At 39.4% G+C, this 16893-nt stretch overlaps 1 protein-coding gene across 11 annotated transcripts in view; it reads right to left on the reverse strand.

The window, feature by feature from the left end:
- Positions 1–16893, reverse strand: part of LOC138738828 (uncharacterized) — a 125660-nt gene that overhangs the window by 92285 nt on the left and 16482 nt on the right. For 8 of the 11 annotated variants that reach the window (XR_011341793.1, XR_011341792.1, XR_011341794.1 and 5 more), the window contains exon 2: positions 11328–11489. Coding sequence is in view for 8 of the 11 variants with exons in the window: in XM_069889860.1 (XP_069745961.1) it covers positions 11328–11489 (162 nt within the window). In the remaining 3 variants the exon portion in view is untranslated. Of the gene's footprint in view, positions 1–11327; positions 11490–11873; positions 12027–12762; positions 12829–16893 lie in introns of those variants that run through there. The other 3 variants (XM_069889861.1, XM_069889862.1, XM_069889863.1) reach the window with 2 other exon arrangements.

Below are 16893 nucleotides of genomic sequence, written 5' to 3' on the forward strand. Positions count from 1 at the left end.
GTCCCTTGCCGGTGTGTTCAGAGAGACACGTTACCTCCTTACGGTGGTGGATTGAGACACAAGATGGCCCGAGGCTATCCTCATCAGAGAAGCCTCTGCAGGGACATGAGCCAGGACCCTGGTCAGTCAGTGGTTTGCCCAATTCGGGGTCCCGGCGCACATCACCAGTGATAGGGGTGTCCAGTTCACATCCACACTTTGGGCTCAGATGGCAAAACTCCTGGGGGTAAAACTCCACCACACCACGGCCTACTACCCACAGTCCAATGGAGAGGTTTCATCAGCACCTGAAGTCCGTACTCATGGCTAGACTCAACGGCCCCAACTGGGCGGATGAACTACCCTGGGTCCACCTCAGGATCAGGACGGCACCCAAGGGGGACCTCCAAGCTTCAGCGGTGGAACTAGTATATGGTGCGCCACTCTCCCTGCCCAGCGGGTTCTTTGGCCCACAACCTGACACTGCACCCAAGGACGCAAACCTGCTGGCGGATCTCCGCAAGAGAGTGGCCTCCCTGGCTCCCCCACCCCCATCACACCACGGCACCCAGACTGTCCATCGCCCCAAAGAACTCGACTCTGCCCAGTTTGTGTTTGTCTGGAGAGGACCGCAGGTGGCACTGCTACAGCACCCGTATGAGGGTCCATACAAGGTCCTCCACCGGTCAAGTGGAACCTTACTCTGGACGTTGGTGGGAGGGAAGAACTTTTCACGGTGGACCGCCTGAAGGCGGCCCATTTGGACTTGCCGCAACCAGTAGAGACAGCCATGCCCAAACGGTGGGACGTGTAGCCGGTTCAGGGGGGGGAGGGGGTTGTGTGGTCGTGCACTCTCTCAGGGTGAACCAGCCCCGCAGGTAACGCCACGCACGTGGTGACTGAACCAATGCTGCCCTTAAAGGGTACGCACTAAATTCAAATAAAACAGTCGTTAACGACCCTCAGCACCACAAATAGTTTATTTTCCAATAGATCACACATGTCAATCATTAGGTGCACCTAAATGTCACCATTGCAATTCTCACAAGTTCCGTGACCTTCATCTTCTTGACACATAGCAGCAGCTTCAGCCATACTATCCATTCAGCCAAACGTCGTACTCAGATATCAAACATGCACAGCAATAACTAAAACCAAAACAGCTCTCGAAGGACAAGTGGCAGTTTCTCCTGTGTTCTAATTTGCAATAAATACACAGAAGGAATCCTTTAGTCAGGCTTACCACTTTTTCAATGGCCTTGGTGATACTGTTGACAATCAAGCCTCTGAGTTCGAAATGCTCTAAACAGAGCCCAATCAACCCAGTCCAAATTCCAAATCCAATTTCCAACTTTCTATTGTCTTAAATCTATATTTTAATTGACTAAAAATGGTATGACTATTTTTCTTTATAATCGCTTGGGGGATATTAGAATGTTGTTGCCAGTCTATTACTTGTTTAAACAAATCTGTACTAAAGTTGAGTTGAGTTTACCAGAGTTTATTAAACATCATTAACGTTATTATCAGTTGCAATACATTGCTGCATGCCATTAAAACCCTGTTAGATGGTACTTTGTTAAAAGGTCAATAAAATTGTTGGAACAAAACTAATTCATTCTATTTTGTAGAACAAAGGAAACTAAACTAACATGTGCAATCTTCAACAAGCCGCAAGACCTTGGCTCAAAGACATGGCTAAGAAGACACCCAAAAGAATATATAAACACATCTTGAAATCTGCATACAGAATTTTCTTGCAACTTTCACTTCATTTCAACCCTTACAGATTGGTTTGTGAGGTGCTGATCAACAATGAAATTACGTAACATGATTGTTCTGACAGTACCCAAGACAGTCACCCCATGAACACCCTGAAATGATACACAACCCAAAAAGTCTTCAAGTTTATTGTTACCTGATGGTACATATAACACACGTGTCTACATCATTAAATTGATGGAGTCGACTATTACTTTTAACTGGCTGAAATCCACAGTAGAATCTAGAATACCATATCAGTAGCAGAAGTCAAAATGATCTCTAAATGAACAAAATCACAATGAATTGAAGTAATAACACCATCTGCGCATCAAAACACATCCTACCATGTAACAAAAGCTGCAAGAGTAAAACACGAAAGTATGCAGACACTGTGATTGAAGTTAAAAATACAAAAGGTTAGGGGTGTGGAAAGAAAGGGGGAGCTCAAAGGAGGAGATGCAGGTTGACTAAGGAGAGGTGCAAGGTGTTAGAGAAAGGAAAGGAGTGGAGGTGGGGGCTATGAGTCAGTGGGATCCAGCAGCAGAGGTATCCTTGTGGAGGCTGATAGTGTGTGAACTGGTGAGGGTATTGGCGTACACACAGTACACCCTACACACAAATGAGTAAAAAAATAATTTATAGGTTTCCAAGATTGTTTAACAGACTCATCACCTTCAGGAAGAAGCAGTTTCCCAGCCTGCCAGTGCTGGTTTTTTATGGTCCTATACTTCTTCCTTGAAGGTAGTGTCTCAAAGATACTGCAGGTTGGGTGGTAGGGGTCCTCAATATTTCTCTGAGCCCTCTTTAAGCACCGCGTCTGTAGATATCATTGATAAAGGGAAAGGAGACCCCAGTGATCTTCTCAACATTTTTAATTACCCTCTGTACTGACCATCTGGTAGGAGGTACAGTAGCACTCAGGTTGTTATGTCAAATTGGGCAACAGGCTTCCCCCCACCCCCCTTGCCATCAGGCTTCTGCATTCTCAGAACATGCGGATAGTGTATTGTAACGGATTAGTGTTGACCTTTAATTTGGCGTTGAACTACATTTCTCATATATAAAATATTGTATCTGTATTAGCAAGTTAGTTGTGGGCTGGTACAGGGCCACACAGTTCACAGCATTTACAGAGAACCATTGTTTTCAGAGAAGAGTTCATTTTTGGAGTCGACGTGACAAAAGACAGAGCTAATGGATTTGAAGTGGGTCTTAATTATCGAAGGACAATGGAGTGTTTGCTTTATTAAAATCTGAAGTATCTAAGTACTCAATGAGAACTGCTGAAGGAAGCCATCTGCTTTTAAACCCAATAATTTAAGGCCTCTTGAATGAGAAATGAAACTCAGAGCCATGTGAGTGATACACTTAAGCCTTCGAAACAGAACTGAGGTAATCTTTCGGAGTCATGTTACCTACAAAACAGAAGTATGAAGATCACATGGTTTACAAGAAACTGGGGTTGGCAAATGTTTAAAATTCCAATTACTGATCACGTTTTCTAGGAATTAAGAACCTAATTGATTAGGTAACTGTCACATGGTTTGGAGAAATATATTATTGAGTTCAGTTTAGTTTGGAGTTGACAGAAGTCAAAACCCTGTGACACACAGGGATTGAAACCTCATGAAAGACCGGGTTGAGTTACATTTACCAGAATAGGTGCTTTTGTGTGTGTTACCCCTGTGTTTTGAAATAAGGAAGACCACTTCGCTGTCTCTTTGGAAAAGAGGACAGAATTCTTCTGGGTCTATTTTTGTATGGCCACTTCGCTTAACCGATGTATGGGTTTGTGAATTCATCATGGAAGAAAATAGCCTCATTCTGTGTCTTTGTAAAAGAGGATAGAATTGAGTTAAAAGACCTGAAGATATGATGTTTAAAAGAGCTTTGTAATTATTTCTGAACTGAGGATTTAAGAACTTCAAGCAAGACTAAAATGATACTGAAGTTTTAAAAATTGACTTTTCAGAGTGGGACTTTATTACACACATTTACATTTGCGCATAGTGGGGTTAAATTTAATGTTTAGAGATAAATACGAAATGTTATGTTATTAATAGTTTAATAAAAAAAACTATTATTTTGAATTTACCATTGCTGGTGAATTTTCCATTGCTGTTCCTGTGTTTAGTGCTAACAAAATCCCTTTAGTCCCAAAAATAATTAAGAGGGTTGTTAGTTCATAACAGTACAGCGGACCTTTACTGTATACATCTTAATATTTCAATATGTTAACTTCTATTCCAACATATATTTATGTAAATATGCTCTGTGGTCCTGGAGGAACACCATCTCCTCTTTACTGTGCGAGCATGTATGAACCATAAAGGTGACGACTTCTTATCTGATGCTTTACAGCCACCATACCAAGATTCAAAATCCAAACTTCCTTTAATGTTATGTAATAGTACAGAACATGTATTATTACACTAAATTGCCTTTTAACTGACAGAGTTGTAATTAGTGTTACCTGGCACTCATTACAATACAAGATAAAAAGAAGCAAAAGAGAGTTCCGTCAGAGTCACTGAGTATCCGAATTCACCTCCAACACACCTGCAGCCGCACAAACTCCTGCTCAATTCAGCCTCTGTGCCTAAAGCCCTTCAGGAGCCCTTCTTGTCCTCAGCACCCTCTGGAATCCCGGCTCTGATACCTGCTTACCATAGGTCAGTCTCCAGTAGCTCGCAGCCTTTGCGGGACCCCTCAGCTGCTGAGCCCTTCGCTGGTTTGCCACCCCGATCACCGTCCTGTAGGGTTGTCTCCTCTGCTCTCCTTCTGAACTGGGGGGTGACCTCCCTGTTTCTAGCTCCCTTGAACTGAAGGTCAATATTCTGAGAATATCCTACTTTTTACATTTAGTGATCAATTTTTAGTAACGACTCTGAACACCCAAATTTCTCTTTGCTTCCATAGTTCCCCAGCTTTCCCTCAGTTCAAAAATGGATATTCTCAGTCCCCCAACTAAATAATGGAATATCTCTGGCTGTCACTCCTAATTCACAACCAATTTTACAAGAATACCTAAAAGACAAACAATTCTATAATAACTTCTTGTGTCACTTCTCCTCTCCCTGCAATATGGCAAACTCCTTAAAAGTTCAGATTTATTTTCAGAGTACATACACGACATCACATATAACTTTGAGATTTTTTCATACAGTAGAATTTCTACTCATCGGTAGTGCAAAAAAAACTGCACTCAAGAAATCAATACACATACAAAAAGAGAGAAATGTGAACAAGAATGAGGTGCAAATAAACTATACAAAACAGAAAATAAATAATGTGCAAAGTAAATAGTCTTTAAATAAGTCTGTTGTTTCGGAGTCTGATGGTGGAAGGATAGCAACTGTTCCTAAAACTGGTGCTATGAATCAGATATGGCCCTACAACAGTACAAGGATTTCCTCTGAACAATTGCTGTTTTCTTCCCCCCATAACATATTTATTGAGCATCAAAAAAAACTTCATTCCATTATCAATTGCTACTTTCTAAGTGACCCATCATTGGTTGATCTATTCAGTAATTTTCCCTTTTCTGATTTAAATCAGAATTTAAAGCATACATATTAGGATAGAGAAGGGAGCCAGCCACTCATCATGTTGATACCAGCTCCAAGTACAATCCCATCAGTTCCCATTCCTCCTCATTTTATTCTCCTCTAGACTTGCAACTTATTCTCTCTCATGTCCTCCAGCTTTCATTTTTAAATTCTTTTGCCACTCACATACCAGAAAATGGAAATTTACAGCAGTCAATTAAAGTAAATTCACACCATAGTAAAGTGGGAGGAAAAAAAAGACCACTCTGTTGGACCCAGGTCGTCACAAGGAGAATGTGAAAACACTATAGATACATAACATCAGAAGCCAGGAAGCAATGGAGGCAGCACTGTTATTAGTCACCCTTCTCCTATCCTCTAACCTTGAATTGCTTGATTCAAAGCATTGTTCCAAAACTAGCAGCCCATATAAAACTTTGACAATTGCAATTTGCTAGTTTCTTTAAAAATCTAGCCTGTGGAGAGTGGTGTTGCTAGTGTCCTAATAATTCAGTTTATATTAAATACCTATTGTTCTCTTGAACTATTTTTAAAATAATTTTTTATTTAATACTTCACCATGAACCATGTCAATATATACAAATATTCATTATTTGAAATGGGTATAAAGTACTCATATAATAGGCCCTTCTTACATCTCATCTCATTGATACACCTTAATGTTATAACCCACCCACATTTTTACCTCAATGAAACAAAAAAATATCATCCATAATTTGGCAGCGTTGAATTTCTGATCGTCTCCAATCTTTATTTTTTGTCCTTTCCTTCACGGCTGTCTTTGTATGATTCATTCCACGTTCAAAAGTTCCTCCCAACCCATCTGTCCCTTCATCTCAATCTCATTTGTTAAACTACTGAAAAAAAAACTCACTTAAAAAAAAATCACCATCTACTCAGAGTTTTCTTGAAGCTTTCTTTTCCACATTGATCACTTTCCATGTTGACTCTGGGATGAAATGTTTTCATGTACTGGTCATTGAGAATCTGAATATTTTTTCACTTGCCATATACTCTTTGTTAACTTGTTATATAACACAGATGCAGTGGAGAAAAAAAAATGGACGCTCCTTGCCTTGTCTGCCTCTGGTTCCAGTTTTAGCTATCTCACATCACAAATTAATGGGAAGAACCCCACAACAATTCCCTTGAAATACTCAGTGATTAAGCCTTCACAGCTCTCCAGGTTAGAGAATTCAAAAAATTTCCTACCCTCAGGGTGAGGAAATTTCTTCTCATCTCTTTCCTGAATGATTTACTACTCATTATGAAATTATCATGTCTGGTTCTATACTTCAGAGTCTGGGAAAACATCACTCTTCTGTCTTCTATCAAGAATTATGTTTCAATGAGACAATAACCCATTCTTTTAAAGTCAAGCATACCTGCTTCATCTCTCCACACAGGACAAACCACAATCATCCACAAAATCATTTAGGTGCACTCTCTCTCTTTTTCAAGTACATCCTTGGTTCTTGATCCTCCAAAATATTCCATATGGAATTTAAACTTGAGGCAGGGGAAGAGATTTTTGAAGAGCTGTCTTAAATTTCATTGGGTCTGGATGTGTGAGTATGGTTGGGTGAAGATTATTCCATGCTTTAATCGTTCGGGGAGAAAATGAATTGCTATACACGTCTGTCTTGGAAGATGGCACTACAAATTGGGTTGCATGCCCTCCTCTGCTCTGAGCAGGCTTCGGTTCGGTGTAGTCTATATTGAGCTGGCAATTTAGCATTTTGTAAAAACAGGACAGGCAGTGTTCTTCATGTGGGCCTTGGAGAGAGCTCCACTTTAATGAATCCAAGAGCTTTGTAACACTCTCTTCCATATTCATTTGTAACAAATCAGGCTGCCAGTCCCTGGACTTGTTCCACGGTAGTAGTTTTATTGTATGGGTCCCATCCTTCCTCAAGTCACAATACCAGTCCTGAATACTACAAACAGGTACAATCTCTCCAGTATTCTGTACAATTTCTGTAATTCATCTTTACTCCTTAAATTTTGCCTCATTTTAGATTGAATTAATCACTTTAATTTTTATATAAAATATAACACAAGAGCCTAAAGGCTCTTTAACAACCAGATTAGTAATATTTCATTTTCTCTTCTTCAACATGATCCAGTGATCCATCTGTTATACATTGTATCAATGCATCTCCCTCAACATTATTACTGCTAATTTGGTTTGTCAGTTTCTACATAGATACAAGTCCAGAATCAGGAAGTATTATTATGAACAAGTCATGAAATTTGGTGTTTGGCAGCAGCGTCATAGGGCAAACATACATATTATTATCATTTTTATAGTAATGTAAGATGGTTATAATGCTACAAGCTATGGCTCTGCGGAGCCTACGGCGCAGGAGGTTATAGCTGTATGCAGGTTAGCTCAGAAAAAACATGCTGTTCCCAGAAAAATAACACAAACCCCAGTTGAGTGTAGTTAACACTGAGTTTTATTGGGTTCACAGCTCTACTTTTATTCTCAAGATGAGGGGCGTGGTCAAATCCCCCTCAGCGCTGATTGGTGCATTTGTGATCCGCTTTCCTTGATAGGCCAGTTAGGCTCCTTTAGTTGTGGCCAATTGGAGGGCAGCGCTGCAGGCCTGGTGCAGCCTGCTGGATCATCACTTTTGTCCTTCATTTTGTGAGGCTTCCCGAGGGGCCTGCGAGGGGCCGCCACAATAACAGTAATAGTACACAAAAAGTAAGGCAGTGACTTTGGTTCATTGATTATTTGGGAATTTGATGGCAGCGGGGAGGAAGCTGTCCTTGTGTCGCTGAGTGCTCATCTTTAGGCTCATCTTTTCCCTGATGGTAGCAGAATGAAGAGGGCATAGCCTAGGTGGTGGGGGACTTTGAGGATAGAGGCTGCTTTTTTTAGACACTGCCTCAAGTCATCGATGGAGTGAAGTCTGGTGCCTGTGATGTCACAGACTGAGTTAACAACCCTCTGGTGTTTATTCTTGTCCTGAGAGTTGGCACCTCTATACCAGGCAGTGATGCAGCCAGCCAGAATGCTCTTATGGTACACTTGCAGAAGTTTACAAGAGTCTTTGGTGATGTACCAAATTTCCTCAGACACCTCACGAAGTATGGTTTTGCTGTCGTTGAGCGCAAGGTTGTTGTCATTACACCATTCAATGAGCTGATCTATCGCCCTCCTATATGCTTCCTCATTGCTGTTTCTGATTCTGCCAATGTCATCAGCAAACTTGTAGATGGCATTGAAATTGTGCCTGATCACACAGTCGTGGGTGTATAACAAGTAGAGCAGTGGGTTAAGCATGCATTCTTGGGGTGTGCCAACGTTGACGATCAGTGAGGAGAATACGAGACGTTGTTTCCAATTTGTACTGACTGTGGTCTTCCAATAAGAAAGGATCCAGTTGCGGGGGGGGGTGGGGGGGGGGGCGGGGGCGGGTACAGAGGCCTAGATTTTGTAGCTTGTTGACCAGCGCTGAGGGAATAATGGTACTGAAGGGCAAGCTGAAGTCTATGTGGAACAGCCATATGTATGAATTGCTCTTTTCAAGCTGATCCAATGCTGAGAGGAGAGCCAGCAATATTGCATTGGCTGTGGAGCAATTGTGATGATAGGCAAATTGCAGTGGGTCCATGATTACTTTATTACCCTCATTATTTGCACCTCTAATCATTTTATTTATGTTATGTCTTAGGTTACCATTACAATTTGAGGGCCTGTAATGATCCAAATAATTTTTTGATTAATCCACCCAAACTTATTCATTTTTTTTCTATGTATGATCCTCTTTCTCTCATTATACAGTTTTGTAATATTCTTTTCTTTGTTATCAGGGATAAACTCAACTTTCTACCCACCCCCCTCCCCCCAACTACTGTGCCTACTTCTAAGTGTCCAAGGAGATGTAATTTTGAATATTGGTCACTTTGCAATTACATTGCAATTCTCAAATTCATCTGCTTGTTTTTTTTTAACTCCACGTGCATATAGATAGACATCTTTCAGTTTGTGTCTTCACTATTTTGCCTGCTCAGAAACTAATGAGAAGAATATTCTCATGCTCTGCCTCTTACTGATGGACCCTGTTTTTCATTTCCCTTGACCTACTCAATCCCCATCCTATTACTTTGTCCTTTCTCCCACTTTTATTTACTGCAACTCTAGCTATTCATTTCATTAGTCCCAGCCCAATTCACATGAAGTCCATCCGAAATGAATAGCTCCCCTGTTCCAGTGCTGGTGCCAGTACATCATCAGTTTGCAGATGAATCGACAGTAATTGGCCCCATGAGCAACAACGATGAGTTGCACTACATAGAAGAAATCGAAATCTCGCGAATTTTTTTTTCAATTTTTAGACATACAGCACAGCCCATGAGTCCATGTTGCCCAATTTACACCCAATTAACCTACAATCCCGGTTCGTTTCGAGCAGTGGGAGGAAACTGGAGCCCACGGGGAACATCACGTAGACATGGGGAGAACATACAAACTCCTTCCAGACAGCATGGGATTCAAACTCCAGTCCCAGTTGCCGGTGCCGTAACTACTATGCCAACTGTGCCACCAAAAATGGGGACGAGAATAACTACCCAATTCTCAATGTGGACATGACAAAGGAGATGACTATAGACTTCAGGGGGACTAGGGATGACCACCCTCCACTACACATTAATAGCTCTAGTGGAGAGAGTAGAGTGCACCAAGTTTCTAGGAGTCCACTTAGCAAGCGACCTATCCTAAGCACACATCTCCTCACTTGTCAGGAAGGCGCACTAATGACTGCACTTTCTGAGAAGACTGAGGCGGCAAGGCTACCAGCCATCATCCTGTCAACTTTCTATAGGAGTACTATTGAGAGCATCCTGACCAGCTACATCACAGTGTGGTCCAGTTGGTGTAGAGAATTGCATCAGAGGTCAATGCACAAGACTACAAGAGCAGCAGAGAGGATCACTGGGGTGTCTTTCTCTCTTTCCCCCCACCCCATCACAATTGACGTGATCTATTGGGATTATTGTTTGAAGAGGGCCCGCAAAATCATTGGCGACCCCCCATCACCCTGTATTCAATATCTTCCAGCTACTCCCATCGGGAAAGAGATACAGAAGCATCAAGGCCAGAACCACCAGATGAGAAACAGCTTCCCACAGGCACTGAGACTGCTGAGCAACTGATGAACAGCTCATACAAACCCTCTGAGATTCTACTATTTAAAAATATTTATTTTTATATATGTTTATTTTGTACTACTGCATATGTATCTTTGTCTGCATGTGTGTATGTCTGTATGTTGGCATTTTTTTTGCAGAGGACCAAAGAACACTTTTGTTCAGTTGTACTTATATAGAAGGATGACAATAAACTTGAACCTGAACACGAGTAGAAACTCATTTTTTAATCCCTTCACAGATATCTGAGAAATGCATTGAACTTTCTGATGGTATGGACCCAATGTGATGTCCTTAACCCTGATACCAAGCAGGCAGCACAGCCTTCAAGACATGATCTAACCTTCACAGAATTATCAATCCTCCTACCTGTATTATCTCACAATTACATTTATTTTCAATTCTCACTTTGCATGGACTGCAAAGATAGTTGGAAAAATGCAAGGGCTGGATCTCCTCAGTGATCCCCAAACCTGCTTCCAAAAGACACTGAGAACCACTATCGGGAGACAAGCTAATTCATGTCAAATGTCAAAGTAATGAAATGTCGAGGCAACAGTGGTCCTGATTTAAAAAAAATAAGCAAAATTAAGAAAACAATATGCAATTCTCTCACTCAGAAAATAAGTGTCGAATTAAATATCGAAGAAAGGACTGGGTCAGAAAAATGTTATAAATAATTGTCAATTATGCTTCTTTCAATTAAGCTAAAGCTGGTGAGAGGGAACTGTAATTTGATATTAGAGCTATGAAAATGTTGATGATAAACAATATCAATAATTTGTTATGTTTCTGATACTTTATAATGTGACTGGAATTCAGCTCTCAAAACAATAAGTTTCCAAGGTCACTTACAGTATACTAAGGTTGCCAAACATCTCCTTTGTTCATCGCTTTCATGAGAAGTTGAGGGGACGCTATTAACTGAAAGTACTTGCTGGGGAACTTGCATGTTGTGAATGTCAACAACCTCTGCACCATCAAAAATCAGCGCTTCGATTTCCTCTTCTGTTTTCACTGCAAAACAAAATTTGGAAGCAGTTATTTCAAGTTCTGTTTTTTTTGAAAAATGTTTAGTTTGTTAATCAAACAGAGCACGTTCAAGAACGTACTTGGAGTTGAATTGCATACAAATTGGCTAAGCAGTATATTTTTGTTAAAAATAAATGGTCGTGGCATCTTCAAAAGCAAGTCGGGTCCATCTATTTAAAAAATTACCACTCATTTTTGGTTCCTCTTAAATTAAATTGTTTATTACTGTCATGTGTATGGAGATTAAGTAAAAAACATTGTTCACTTGCCACCTCGGTAAATAAACCCATAATACAGCAAAGTATTGCAAAAAGATGCAGAACATAGTGTTGCAGAGAAAATGCAGCTAAAATATGCAAAGGCCTCAACCTGATATGTTTGTCAGATCATCCTTCAGGTGCAAGGGTCCATTTGAGGATCAGATAACAGCAGGAAAGAAGCTGTCGATGAAACAATGGTATGAGTTTTCGAACTCTTTTCTTCCCTCTCATCAGGCAGAAGATACAGATATGGGATCGGTTCCTTTAAATCGAGAAACAAAAGTGCAGATGCTAGAATCTTGAGCAGACAAATAATTGCTGGAGAACTCAGCAGGACAGGCAGCATCCGTGGCTAGAAATGGTCAGTCAAAGTTTCAAGCCTGAATCCTTTATCAAGACTCATTTAAAAATGTATTGAAAGGACCTTTAAACACACTGGCTGCTTTCTCAAATAGTGAGCAGTTCTGCAACATTTATGGTAATGTGTATGGCTGCCTCTTGGATAAAGTTTCAAAGTAACTTGATGCATTGTAATATCCAATTCTCAGGGGCCAACTCAAGAACTCTTCAGCAGAAAACTCTTGAGCTACGGAACTGACATTAGATGTGGTTGTAACTGTCTCCATCAGTAGCTTCAAACTATAACTGCAGCACATCACCTACCCTATCTATCTCACGCTGATATATTTTATTTCTTTAAATATGAAGATATATTGTTGCTGTACCTGCCCAAAGTCCATACATTGTGAACTCAGTGGGCACTGCCAAATGTCACCTTTGTTCACTACTTTAATAAGAAATTGAGGGGACGCTCTCAACTGAAAGTGCTCGATGAGAAACTGCAAAACAAGTCAGGATAATAGACAAATTATACCTGGATATCTCATTTATATATTGCCAACAATCTAGCAATGGGGCAAGAGGTCTAGATCAGCTTACAAGGATATATGGTTGCACTAAGCTGAGTGTATGAAATGGAGTTCATAGACAGTACTAACCAGAAACATATGAAGCCTCCATTAGACAGGCAGCAGACTGACAGAGACAGAGTCAATGCACAGTAGCTATGGTAAGTGAAAATAAGAATGCAAAACAGAAACAATAAATTCTGGAAACATTAAACATGTCATGCAGCATCTACGGAAAGAGAAAGAGAATTAATGTTATAGGTCAAAGAAACAATAAATTCTGGAAACATTAAACATGTCATGCAGCATCTACGGAAAGAGAAAGAGAATTAATGTTATAGGTCAAAGATCCCTCAACCAAATAAAGATTAGAAAAACTTCAGTCTGAAACTCTGTTTCTCTTTTCACAGGTGCTGCCTGGCCTCCTGAATGTTCCAACATTTGCTGTTTTAATTTCAGGTTTAAAGTATTCACAGTATTTTTTTGTATTTTCACAGGAGTATGAATTATAGGGCAACGCTGTTAGTGCAATGCAGTAACAGCATCGGTGACTGTGAGCGGGGCTTGAATTCCCGTGCTGTCTGTAAGGAGTTTTAAGTTCTCCCCATGTTATTGTGGGTTTCCTCCAGGCACTCCGCTTCCCTCCCATCGTTCAAAATGTACGAGGGTTTGTCAATTGGGCGGCACCGGCTTGTGGGTCGAAAGGGCCTGTGACTGTGCTTTATGTCTAAATTTACAATTACAGTGAGGGTTAGACACTGTCAATGACAATAAATAGAATTGTTACCCAAATGTCCCAGTTTATAATGCAAGATCCAATAATTTGATGAAAATTATATTTATTCCAAACCCTGATAACTATAATTAATTTTCTGAATACCACATTGATAATTTGTGTAAACTGTTGATAATCATCCTGCATATTATGTAATGCAATCCACCCAATTGTTCAGGTATTAAACCCCATCAAGGGAACATATATCTAAAACTTCACATTTCTGCTTTTGTTTACGGCTTCTGCGTGGAATTAAAAAATTAATCTGCCAATATTTAACATATTTTACATTTTTTTAAAATTGAAAAAAGTGTTAAAGTTGATATTTTGAACAACTTTACAGTAAGATTTTGCAAACTGTCAGATGCAGACTTCCTTCAGGTGTATATTGTAGAAGAGACTAGGGATTATCTAGTGCTATTTTTTTAAATCCATTTCTTTTCCTTCTACTCTTGTTGCCGTGGTGTAATATTCTCATTCATTTTCAGATAATAAGGTGCAGTACCGAATGATAAATAACACCAGAATAGAATTCAACTTGCAGCAATTTATTAAAATGCAAGTTATAAAAATGTTCCCAGTTAATAGATTGCAAAAGTCCCCAAAACGATGCCAAGAAACCTCTTGTTTCTTTTGAAAACCAGGCTTGAATGTACAATGATTTGGCCTCTTTTTTTAATAAAAAGTCCTGTGTTTCATAGCAAAAATGCAGGGTTGAATCCTCATTTTTAAAAATATGTAAACCAGATTTGGAGCTCCAGGTCAGTGTAAAGCATTCCTTGGTCTTGAAATCAAATGAGAAGAGGTATTTAATTAGCCATGTGATTTACAATACTATGAGATACTAAATAAATGCAAAATCTTCCCAAATGTCATCAACTTATCTGATGGACCAAAAGAAATTCTGCATTATCTATTTGAAGAATAGCAGTAGGTAACCAATGGTCTCTTCTACAACATTCACTTGAAGGCACACACAGCATCTGACTGGACTGACTTTTTGCAAGACCTTGCTGTACACAAAAGTACTGCAATGCCATTTAAAAAAGCACAGATATTTCTTCATCTGAGAAGCACCTGGAGGCATCCAAAATATGCAAAAGGTGCAAGGTATTTTCTCTTTATTCAAATAGCAAAATAATGGAAAAAGTTAATTCAACAAAAATAACTGCACCTTTAATTAAAAAAAAACCATTTAAATTGCAATTTAAAAGCAATTTTAACATTGAGAACATCTCAGGGCCGACTCAACTGAACCCAAGTTTACATATTATTTGCTAATTACAGAGAATGTGACCATAAATGTATTTGGAAAAAAAAGGTGCTTTTGTTTAACCTTTCCCTTCTGTTATTCATCATTTATAGATTTGTATTTGTACAGTATTAAAAAAATTATAGCGCTCTTTCAGTGAAATGTGTGATACACCTTGGGCCAGAGTGCCCTTTTTGGTCAGAGCAAAATGTAAATATTTCCATGTGCTTCAGGTACATAGTGGTTGATGTGTGTAGTGATAATAAACAGCGATCAACATTCCTGTCCAAAATTCTACCGTGCACACAGGGCAAAAAAAAAAGCAGCGGAGGGCTGGGGGCTGTTTAGCTTTAAATATCTGAACAGTTGCTGGAAAATAATGCAATGATCTTCCTCCATGTAGGTTCCCTCTAATCTTTCCACCTCCTGCTCCAATGAAGCCAATGTCATAAGACCATAGCCTGGTCCCAGATTATCCATGCAAATGTTTCCATTTCCTCAATCATTTCCCCCCCCAACCCCCCCACTTCCTACCCTGGATCATCTGTCCTAACTCCAATTCCTTTCCAGGATTGTGTCCAAAATATAGAAAATTAATCTGTACAATATTCTTGCTTCCCCACACCCCACAAACAGTGCTCCCAAAATATGATATGCTCCCCAAATCAAAGTGATCATCTCCACAATATTAATTCTCAGAGTAGGCAAGAGATTGTGGAGGAAAAGCCAATGGTTCAGACGTCATATGAGGGGATACTGGACCCTCACCTTCAAAACCACTTTTTAAACCAAGGTCTGTTGTGGACCAAATTGGACCCATTGGTCAGATCACCTTGGAAATGGGTAGAATTTATTCTAATAATAGTAAAGAATCAGAAAAATCTGGGTTGATTAAGCATACAGGAGCACTTACTACATAAATAGAGGCATCAAATTCAAGAGTTAAGAAGACTGTCTGATGCTGAAATCTGGAGCAGAAAACAACCTGCAACAAGAACTCAGATGCTTAAGCAACGCCATTGGGGAAAGGAAAGGAATTGCCAACATTTCAGGTTGAGACCCTTGACTAAGAGCAAAGATGAACCTTTATGAAAGCACTAGTTTGGCAACAATTGGTATATTTAGTTCTGGACACCAAATATTAAAGATATAAATCTTACAGAGGGTGTCAAAGAATTTTATTAGAGTGATTCCAAGCAGAAGGGAATTTAGTTATTTAAAGATTGGAGAATTTGGCTAACAAAGGAGGTTGAAAGTTTGGATATGGGTGTTTAAAATCATGAAGTGTATTGTGAAAGGGAAAAAGTTCTCTTGATCAAGGGTCAAGATTGAGAGGATATAGATTGAGGGTGGTTAGCAAGATAATCAAAAGTGATTATTTGATGTTCTGGTTCTGAAATGTTTGTATAGTATTTACTTTGTGTTGAAGCGTCATCCATCAGAAAGTTATACTAGGCACATCCTGTCATGATTTACTTCACTGGCTTCATTTTTCTGTCATATTTTTCTCATGCAATGATGCCATCTTTATGTCCAATTGAGCAAGTTTTTCATGACTAAATTTGGTGTTAGCGCCTTATTTATGATATCAAAATTACTTAAAGCCCAAGTTTTGACAATAGTTGTATGTAGTCCGGCTCTGAATGGTAGCTAGGGTCCAATGCATATGCTTCAAAACATTTTTCAAATGCTTTACCATTTTAATTTAGAATAACCATGATGATTCTTTCAAAATCTTAAATTTATAATGCAGAACTTAGTAGATGATATTGTGAGAAAATGAAATATTACACTAATTTTTAACAAGAATGAGGAAAATTCAATTACTTGACTATTAGTAGCAGGCAAATTTAAAAAACAGACAGAGTCTGACTAAGGAAATTTGACCTTATTTCTATTCTTATTCATGCTTGTAACACACTTTCAGCATTTCTCTGTCATTTGAAGATGAATCGTGCTATTTTATAAATAGCTTTGTCCTTTAAAAAGGCAAAGTTCCACGTGTGGAATTGGATCAGATTTTAGCTGTCATTGATTGATGACTGTGACAAGGGAGAATGTTCCATAAAGCAGTAATTCAAACAAATTTTACACTTCAAAACAATGAAATGCAAACACCATTGTGTTATCTGCTCCCAAGAAGCTACGATCATAAAGCAGCCCAATACTTCTTGCTTATGCATTATTTTTAAAC

This window comes from Narcine bancroftii, chromosome 7 (genome assembly GCF_036971445.1).
Source record: "Narcine bancroftii isolate sNarBan1 chromosome 7, sNarBan1.hap1, whole genome shotgun sequence".
NCBI classification, from domain to species: Eukaryota; Metazoa; Chordata; class Chondrichthyes; order Torpediniformes; family Narcinidae; genus Narcine; species Narcine bancroftii.